This window comes from Carassius gibelio, chromosome A2 (genome assembly GCF_023724105.1).
Source record: "Carassius gibelio isolate Cgi1373 ecotype wild population from Czech Republic chromosome A2, carGib1.2-hapl.c, whole genome shotgun sequence".
NCBI classification, from domain to species: domain Eukaryota; kingdom Metazoa; phylum Chordata; class Actinopteri; order Cypriniformes; family Cyprinidae; genus Carassius; species Carassius gibelio.
The window spans coordinates 29497592-29507591 of NC_068372.1; the positions used below are offsets into that span (position 1 = coordinate 29497592).

General features: G+C 36.7%; 2 protein-coding genes across 2 annotated transcripts in view; one reads left to right on the forward strand and one right to left on the reverse strand.

Annotated features, from left to right (window-relative positions):
* The window catches only part of LOC128023879 (C-C motif chemokine 21-like), a 2577-nt gene extending 272 nt beyond the window's left edge, over positions 1 to 2305 (forward strand). Inside the window, exons 1-3 of the mRNA XM_052610679.1 lie at positions 1 to 53; positions 174 to 285; positions 1321 to 2305. The exon at positions 1 to 53 is cut by the window's left edge and continues 272 nt beyond it. Of these exons, the coding sequence (XP_052466639.1) occupies positions 1 to 53; positions 174 to 285; positions 1321 to 1690 (535 nt within the window). The 3' untranslated portion in view covers positions 1691 to 2305. The remainder of the gene's footprint in view (positions 54 to 173; positions 286 to 1320) is intronic.
* Positions 2306 to 2389: 84 nt separating this feature from the next.
* LOC128023072 (serine/threonine-protein kinase NIM1) lies at positions 2390 to 6938 on the reverse strand. The gene is made up of 4 exons (XM_052610638.1): positions 6878 to 6938; positions 6211 to 6522; positions 4516 to 4784; positions 2390 to 3823 (listed from the first exon to the last, which is right to left on the reverse strand). Exons 1-4 carry the CDS (start codon positions 6936 to 6938, stop codon positions 3080 to 3082), a joined length of 1386 nt encoding a protein of 461 aa, XP_052466598.1. The 3' UTR covers positions 2390 to 3079.
* Positions 6939 to 10000: the final 3062 nt, after the last annotated feature.

Here is a 10000-nt window from a genome sequence, read left to right on the forward strand (position 1 = left end):
CAGCATCTTCTCCATCCTCCTCCTGAGCGTCCTGTACCTCACACTGGCACAAGGTAAAACCCACATGTGATGTTCCTGACAGTTTGCAGAAATGTAATCCATATGAACCATAAAAGCAGTTCTGTCGCATGTCAACACTAATATCTTTGTTGTTTTTGTCGTGTGTCTCTAAGATGAGACCTGCTGTCTGCAATACATTAAGAAAGTTCAAATGTCCATGAAGAACAGAGTGACCAGCTACAGGAAACAAGAGCTGGATGGACGCTGCAACATCCCCGCTGTTGTGTAAGCAACATCTGTCTGTGTGTAGAGCTGTAGGTTTTCATGCATATAACTGTATCTAACTATATCTCTATCATAAATTATGTCATTATTTATTGCTTAAATGTTTACAGAAACATGTGGATGGTTACTCGTTACAGTGGGGTCAAAAAGTCCACGCTAAAAAATCTGATTATTATTATTATTTTTTTTTAATGTTTATATAATTTTGTGTATATAATTTTTTACCTGTATATAAATTTGTATATGCAGGGGTGCACATAAGCGGTCCGCAGGTCTGCATGCACGACCAAATTAAAAAATGTATAATATAAATATGTTCTGACAGCGCATTTGCGTACAACTGTTTGACAACTGTTAATGTACAATTCACATTTTAGATCACAAACTGTACTATATAAGTTTTATTTTCAACCTGAAAGCATAATTCTGTGCTATGCCATGTCGTTTTTTAAGCACAATGCAAAACTGACATTCATCCACTTACGCTCTTTAATCATCCGGCAGCGCTAAATCCGGAAGTGCGTATACTTACTGGCCGGCAATCCGCCAAAATAAAAGTCTGCTGGTTTTAAGTTTGAATATGATGAAAACGCTTCTATTTATTTATTTTTAGACACTTTTATCCAAATCGACTTAAAATTGGGGAATACATAAAGCGATCCTTCTTAAAGAGGCAAAAAATAGAGAAATTATTGGTAAATATTAGCATTTTATTTTTAAGTTTACTATAAAACATGTATTTGTATTTAATACTAGGACTGCCTTTTATTTTTAATAATATTATCACACACTATTATTTAGTTTATTTACTATTATTTCATTTTAACTAAATAAATAAAGTGCAATAATATTATAACTATTATTAATTATTTTTTTATAGTTATATTTAATGGGTCACGCTATATGCAGTGTGAGGGGCAAACCAAATCTCCAGGTTCTCGTATTATGTGCACCCCTGTGTATATGCATTCATCAGCTAACTTATTTCTTACACATTTCATGTAGAACGTTTTTAATGCAGTTCTATCTCTGCAGCTTCACATTGGAAGACGGAAGTGATTTTTGCACTGATCCCAGAGAAAAATGGGTCCAAGTCCTTCTGTGGAGGGTGGACCGACTGTCAGGAGGGTCATCTTTGATAAGGAAAGTGCGAAGTGTCAGATCCAGACGTAGGCCATCTTTGCATGGGTCTGGTGCATCACAAAAAAGTGTTCAGCGTCCGAGGGCCCAGCAGCCAAAGAAGTCTCAGAAGAATAAAATAGACAATCGATATTTATTCAATCAGAAGCAGCAGCCTTACAAGAGTCAGCAAATACCTAAGTTTGCTCCTAATAAACAAATAGATATACAACTGAATGTATTTTTAATTGTATTTCTATTTTTATTATCTATTGCTTGCACTTAATTTGTATGTTCAAATTTATCTAGAAAAAAAGATAAACATTGTTAATTGTGTGAGTCCTTTTGTTTTTTGACTTCTGTCAGTTAAATTCTAAATGTTACTCAAAAATAAGTCATAAACGAAGGAAATAAATAAATAAAATTTTTGTTCCATTTTCATTCATTTTAATTTTAAACTGATGCTGCAACAAGCAATTTTCGGTTTGTATCAATTATAGCGTATTTTACACACAGTTTCAGGATCTCATTGGTCAAGGATAACACAATAACACAAAACATTTCCCAGTTACACTTTATTTTAAGGTGTCCTTGTTACAGAGTATTAATTAACCATGTAGCCTACTTACTATAGGGATTTACACAATTATGCATAATGAATTGTTATTATAATTTTCAGTGTAATATCTCATATTAAAATAGCTTTTAAAAGATGGACATGAGTCACACGAAATGGGAGACATTTGGCTAACAACGTCATTGTTTTGTTTTGAATGAGGTTTTATTTTTATATTATCATTTTCGTTTAATAATTAGTTTTTATTTTAGTTTTAGTAATTATATTTGTTATTTTATTTCAGTCAGTTACCAAAGTGTGTGTGTGTGTGTGTGTGTGTGTGTGTGTGTGTGTGTGTGTGTGTGTGTGTGTGTATATATATATATATATATATATATATATATATATATATATATATATATATATATATATATATATATGAGATTTATTCCTTTTTTTTTTACTGGAAATATTTTTACTCGTTTTAGTTAATAACAACATTGATTGGACATCGGATGCATAAATGTTTTGCATGTTTGCATATAAATGTGTTTTAGCAGTGTGTTGACACAACCAATGAATGTTTTTTTTCTTTTTTTATCCCAAAAAAAATCTAAACGATTATCAAGCCGTTTCGATTTTCTGTGCTCTAATGTGCACCTTTTAATAAAAACAAACTGGAGAATTAATGCATAACCTGAATAACTATTTTTATACATTTTAACAACTATTTTTATGAATAGAAATGTATATATAAAAAAATCTTATTAGCTGACATAGTAATATTATTAATTAGTAGTATTAATAAAAAATATTGTGTTCCCTTTTTCAAGTGATTACATATAGTTAATAAAATTTCAGCTGAAATATTCCGTAAATGCTAGGTAATAAGATTTATGAATATTTATCAGTATATTTTTTTATCAAGTAAAAAAGGTTTACAGCACTTGAAAAAGTTAACATTTGAAGCATAAGGCTTGTCAAATTCGAAATCAACCGTGTGTCTGCTCTTATCAAAATGTAATTAATTAAGCTTGCCATGCAATTTAACAATAGCTCAAAAACCCTTCCAAGAATTGCACAGAGATGCATCAGTCTTTCTGTATGTCTGTATGTTGTCTATAGGATGGCACAGACGGCGGACTGTGCTTGTTTTCTGTGGACGGTCGTAGGGTGAGACCATCTCCTCCCGGGACAGAGCGCCGCGTGTCCCGCAGACTCCACGGATCTGCTCCTCTGGATCCGGTGCAGAAGAATCCGGTAGATCCCTGTCAGAGGGCTCCGGCAATCCAACACCTTGTTGTTCCTGAGGTGAATCTCGGTGATCCCCAGCTCCTCGAGCGCGAGTTTGACCGCGCGCTCGTCGGCGGAGAGCGTCTGTGAGGCGTCGGTCAGGTGCGCAGGTGATGGAGGAGCAGGTGTGTACGGCTGCGGATACTCGACCCCCCTCAACCACGCGCTGGACATGATCTGTGCCAGGGATATACGGTCAGCCGGGACCAGCCTCAGCGCGCCCTTAATCACGTGCTGACACGCGTCCGGCACGAACGCAGGGAACGCGTAAGAACCTCTGAGGATGCAGAAGCGCAGTCGTCTCAGACTCGAGCCGTTAAAGGGGAACGTCGCTGTCACCATGAAGTACAGCAGGACGCCCAGAGCCCAGATGTCCACCAGAGGTCCGATGTAACCCTCGTCCCGAAAGAGTTCAGGGGCGGCGTAAGGCGGAGAGCCGCAGAAGGTGGTGAGGATGTCGGTGGGTTTGCATTCAGCACTGAAGCCAAAGTCACCCACTTTGATGCAGTATGTGGTGGTGTAGAAGACATTTTCAGCCTTCAGGTCCCGGTGGATAATGTTGTTGTCATGCTAAAGGTAAAACATACACTTTTATAGATATTTGAGTAACATTTTGGCATGCATGCAGTATGTGGATTTTCTATGCATGCATTACTTGAATGATGCACTACATTTGAGTTTCCATTTAGAAAGAACAGCAAGTCATATCAGCTGTTATATTTAACACGTTTGACTCATTATTTTATCAGACTGCTAAAGGTGAAGAAAAATTAGCAATTAAATGATCATAAAAATGTAAAGTGTAAAATCTATACAATTTTAAATGTGATTTAAAATGTTAAAAACTATTAATTAAACAAAAATATTATTGCTTTTAGTATTTTAGCAGTATGATTATTATTATCTGAAAAAAATATTAAATATACAAAAAAAGAGAAATATATATACAAGTATGAACATGTTTATTATATAAAATATTAAACCAGATTATATATTTTAGAGTAAAAAAAAATCTAAAATAATATATTAGTTTTTTTACAGTTTAACTATAGTCACATTTTGTTATAAATAATTGCACTTAGACATATCGTGATTTATGTTTGACTGCAATTAATCATGCAGCCCCAGAATACACTGCGTCTGTATTTACTGTAGTTAAGAAAATTATGTTTAATTTTTTTTTTTTTTTTTTTTTTGTTTACTGTTTGAAAACAAAAAGTGAAGTTTAAACTCCGAGACAGATTGTGTTACACTGTGCTCACCATGTGTTTGACAGCAGACAGTATCTGAGAGAAGACCAGTTTACTCTCCAGATCAGACAGGCGCCCTCTGGTGGCGATCCTGGAGAACAGCTCTCCTCCAGGCGCGTACTCCATCACCAGGTGAAGCCTGCGAAACGTCTCCACCACCTCATACAGACGCACGATGTTGGGGTGGGACAGTCTCTCCATGCAGCGTATCTCAGAAGAGAACAGCTTCTGCGAGCGCTTGTCCAGACGCAGCTTATCCAGGATCTTTACAGCTACTCTTTCTGAGAGAGATGAGTGAAAGAGAACAGGGGGAGTAAATGCACTGCCAATGCCACGTGGGTCAGTTATGGTGAGGCAGATTGGTTTGCATGTGTGTGGTCAAGCCTGGTTCATACATTCTTGATTTTATGACTATCGTGAGCAAACCAAGGTTATTATCAATAACTAATTAAAAAAATAATAATAATAATAATACATAAAATTGTTACTTGAAATAAAATGTAACAATTATTTTTGTTTTAGGCATTTCTTATTTCATTTTAGTTTAATGTGGTGTACTAATATTTTTAATTAAAATGAGCAAAAATTATATATAAACAATGACAAAGACACACAATAAAATTTGAACTCAAATGGAAAATGAAAACAAAATATAAGAACTTGCAATCATTGTTAAAAAAAATAAATAATTTTTTATAAAAATGAAATGATACCAAATTTAATTATAATAAAAAAATATTGTATTTATTTATCATGTGATGTTCATCAAAAAATATTTTGATATCATTTAAAACTAGCTCCACTAAAATATATAATATAATTAGGAAAATTTTAACTCATTTCTCTTTTAATGAATAAATTGAAAATGCACTTCTGAAGGTTTATTTATTTTTTTGTTATTGTTAAATAGTGTTCCTGTATCTCAAGTGGTAGAGCATTGCATTAGCAAGTGCAAGGTTGGGGGTTTGAATCCCAGAAAACACAAGTTTAGGAGAAAATTATTAGCCTGAATGCAATGTAAGTCGCTTTGGAAAAAAAAAAAGTGTCTACTAAATGCATGCATAAACACATAAAAATATATATAATAAAAAATGAAATGATTTGACCACCCTTTTACCTTCTACTCTGTTTTGTTTCTGAAAAAGTAACATTCACATGGTGACAGGGCGGGTTCTACAGGACATTAAGGTGGGTCTCCAAGGGGGGTTATAGAAATGAACACATCCTGATGAAGATTAACTATAATCTTCTGGATTAACCCAGATTTGTCTATGACGTGATGAACACATGTTCAATTGCACGTCCTGATTTTGCCAAGTCCGATGTGTTCCTAGGTCAACATATTTTGTTGACCCTGGAACAACATTTTACTCCAAAAATATATTCTTAACCATATCCCTACACCTAAACCTAACCTTAACCATGAGTAATCCCTAAAATCAGAGGAAATGATAGATGAATGACACTGATGTACAAGCACCAAACACTGATTTTAAGCATAAACTTCACAAAATCTATAAACTGGTTCTTCAAATCTGATTGGTTAATCACAATGTTGTTCCAGGGTCAACAACGATGTTGTCCCAGGAACATGTCTCACTTGGTAAAATCAGGTTAGGCTGTTCAATTACCATTCACAACAACAGAAACTCTGAAGGGAGGTTGAGGTGTTTTGCATTGAATACAGCAACACTGTGTGTCTCTCACCATTGGTCAGGTCGTGAATGCCTAGTTTGACCTGAGAGAAGTTTCCGCTGCCGATTTCCCCTCGAAGCTCGTAAAAGCCGATCCGTTTGCCGAAGGTGAGATCATTGACCAGCTTCTCCTTGTGGCCGAGGTCATAGACGGCTCTTGCGAAGGGCGTCTGCTTCACGCTGACCTCTGGACTCACAGCTGCAGGTTTTCTGTCCAGTGCTTGACTCCTCGTCTTCTCCTCCGTGGTTTTATCGACCTCCATCCAGGCCGGCTGAGGCACGAGCTCTTTGTGGTGAGACGGCATGGTTTGCTGGGCCACCTGCCCTGTAGAAAAAAACAGATCTCATTCAAATCTCAGTTTTTTTTCTCATAGAAATGAAAGCGGTTAAATGAAGGTTTCTTCTCTTTAGAGTTTCGGAAAAGATCTCAGTGTCTCAAACTGTGCACAGACCCTTTGTGTTTCATTTTTTTCATCGATTTCCCAGTTTTGAATTATGCTCCATTTACCTAAACTTTGTTTCTAATGCTTCTCATAAAATTCCTTGTGAGGAATAAAAACAGACAGAAGTGAGTCAACAGCTGTCATACAGATCTTAGGAGAGCTATATAAGAAACGTTTGAGTTCATATTAAGATCTGAGCACAGTTTATGATATATTTGAGATCTCTCCTGAGATTACTCTGGTCTTTTTCCTCACAAGAAACACCTGAGATGAAGCAAAAGTCCCCATTTGATCTCATAATCGTCCTCTAGGTGGAAAAAAATCCAGATATTAAAGAGATCTAATGTGAAATAGAATATTTCTCTTTTAATGCTTCCTTGTCCCAATAATAATCAGAGTTATGCTATTTCACATTTACAAAGCATCTAAATTGTCTCTTTCATGTCTTTTGAGTTTGAGTTCATATTGAGATATTTTTTAGATATCTTCTGAGTCTTGTAAATAGATTACAGGGGTTTATTTCTCAAGAGAACTAGAGGCACTTCAGCAAAAGTGTCCATTTAATCTCATAATTGCTCATAATCTATGTGGAGCCTATTTCAGTATGAACTCAAACATTTCTCATCAGACGCTTCCTAGTCCAAATATCCCTATGATGCTATACACAATACATTTAAAAGTCTTTTACAAGTCTTAAGTTATTTCTACTAAGAGAACATCTTAGAACTCCATAAAGTTTTCTTGAGTTATGAAAAAGCAACTTCTGAGTATTCATTGTCCTCTTTGTCCAGAGATGGACTCAATCTCATGAACTCAAAAATGTTTTCTAGTCCAAAGGACATGAGATATTATATACATGTCTTCATGCAATGTTATTCTTACGAAAGAGGACACCTGAGATCTTCTTAAAGTTTCCTGAGCGATGAAGGAGCATCATATGAGCAATCATCTAAAAGGATATTGCATTCCAGGATATTAAACTGTGTTTTCAAACTCACACAGAACCTGTCCTTTCGCCTTTTTCTCAGTCTTTAGTGGTAAAGCGGCGCTCGTCATACATGAAAACATCCTCTAGGTCTTCTGGTGTCTCCTCACAGTCTCAGATATGTCCAATGTACCCAGATCTGTCCATTTACAGATCCAGGATGCCTAAAGTCCTTAAGATCCAGTCTTATTGAATCAGGCGAGTATCATTTATTAAGGTTCATCTCAGTCCTCCATCGAGTCACACGCGGTCTGCTTGCTCCGCTGTCTCTCTGTGTGCCGCTGGTTCATGTGTGTGTAATCCTGTCTCACACACTCACCTACAGACAGGTGACTCATCACTGACCCCTCCTGCCACGGGATTACACCGTCCAGCGGTCTGTCACTCGCTCCACGTGCAAGAGGATTTTAGGTTTGTGTGTCTGGCTTCAGTTTTGCATTGCTATATGATTGCTCGGCTGTTTCTATTCAGTTGATAGTGTGTTCAAAGTTACCTGTAGATGTTTTCTTTGAATTTGTGGGCACAACTTTAAAACTGTAACTACAGTGTGCACTAGCAAAACAGTTCACATCATCTGCAAAACTCATTCCAAGCAACACAACTCTTACAGTAACACACGGCTCAAAACAGGCTCAGTGCAGCCAAACACTACACACAACCCTCAGTGAGATAACACACACACACACACACTCAGAACACACTGAGAGGAAAAACACTCGCAACAAACACCAGTACACAAGATACTCACTTTTCATCTTTACAGTTTGAACAATTTCAGTGACTTCATACAAAGTCATATTTTCTTCAAAGAAAAGATGGACATTCCTTCACATGATTTATTTACATTTTTAGAACATAACAATTCTTTAAGGTAAATGAAAATGAGAAGTTTGCTTCAATAGTCTGTAGTAGTTTACAGAATTACAGTAATGAGAAAAAAAAAGGTAGAAACTTAAAAGAACATACTGTAATTCGAACAAATAATTTTCAGGGCTAATCCTGAAATTGCAATCAGCAGTGTGTGAAATCTCTTCCTTTTTGAATGCGTGCTTCACAGTTTTGACTGCAGTGTGTTAGCATTTGAACAAAGTGCTGTAAGTAAATCCACAGTGTTGTGCAGGTTGTGGTTAAAGTCGTGGGATAAGTGTGTAGAGTTTTGAAAACTGTGTTCAAGCAATGAAAAACGAACTAGAGTTTGGTCCACATGATCTGCTGCTGTGCAGACTGTAGTTAGAGTTTTGCACGTGTGACTCCAGTTGTGCTCACTGTCGTTTAGCAATCGAAAAATACTGTAATAGGTTTGTCCAGTGCTCTTCTTGCACATGAATGAGCAGTCTAGAAGTTACTTGCATATGATGGCATCATGTGACCTAATTATACAAGACTATTTCCTCAGGTGGTTGTAAAAGGACATCTCCTTGAGCGCCTCAAGACCAAAGGATAAACAGAGAGCCACAATCCCTGCCAGGAACAGACGTCTGGCATCAGAGGGAACTGGACGAGTCTGTCTGTCTGTCTGTCTCAGTGTGTGAGTGTGTGTGTTTGTGTGTGTGTGTGCGTGTGTGTGTCTGTCTGTCTCAGTGAGTGAGTGTGTGTCTGTCTGTCTGTCTGTCTGAGTGAGTGTGTGTGTGTGTCTGTCTGAGTGTGTGTCTTTCTGTATGTCTTTCTGTGTGTGTGTCTGTCTGTCTGTCTCAGTGAGTGTGTGTGTGTGTGTCTGTCTGTCTGTATATGTATATGTGTGTGTGTGTATATATATGTATATATGTGTCTTTGTGTGTGTGTGTGTGTGTGTCTGTCTGTATATGTATATGTGTGTGTATATATATATATATATATATATATATATATATATATATATATATATATATATATATATATGTGTGTGTGTGTGTGTGTGTGTGTGTCTGTCTGAGTGTGTGTCTTTCTGTATGTCTTTCTGTGTGTGTGTGTGTGTGTGTCTGTCTGTCTCAGTGAGTGTGTGTGTGTGTGTGTCTGTCTGTCTGTATATGTATATGTGTGTGTGTGTATATATATGTATATATGTGTCTGTGTGTGTGTGTGTGTGTCTGTCTGTCTCAGTGTGTGTATGTGTGTGTGTGTCTGTCCGTCTGTCTGTATATGTGTGTGTGTGTATATATATGTATATATGTGTCTGTCTGTGTGTGTGTGTGTGTGTGTGTGTGTCTTTCTGTATGTCTTTCTGTGTGTGTGTCTGTCTGTCTCAGTGTGTGTGTGTGTGTGTGTGTGTGTGTGTCTGTCTGTATATGTATATGTGTGTGCGTGTATATATGTGTGCGTGTGTGTGTGTGTGTGTGTGTATGCCAATTACAAGTCCTTAGAGGCAAAAGCACAATATTACGTATTAGATATATATA

What these genes read in the sequence shown, in the direction of transcription:
- LOC128023072 (XM_052610638.1), bottom strand. Translation starts at nt 6,938, where the DNA reads ATGAGATCAAATGGGGACTTTTGCTTCATCTCAGGTGTTTCTTGTGAG. An exon ending in TTGTGAGGAAAAAGACCAGA is followed by an intron (nt 6,523 to 6,877) that starts GTAATCTCAGGA and finishes TTTTTTCTACAG; the next exon opens with GGCAGGTGGCCCAGCAAACC. An exon ending in TGTCTGCTGTCAAACACATG is followed by an intron (nt 3,824 to 4,515) that starts GTGAGCACAGTG and finishes TTTTACCTTTAG; the next exon opens with CATGACAACAACATTATCCA.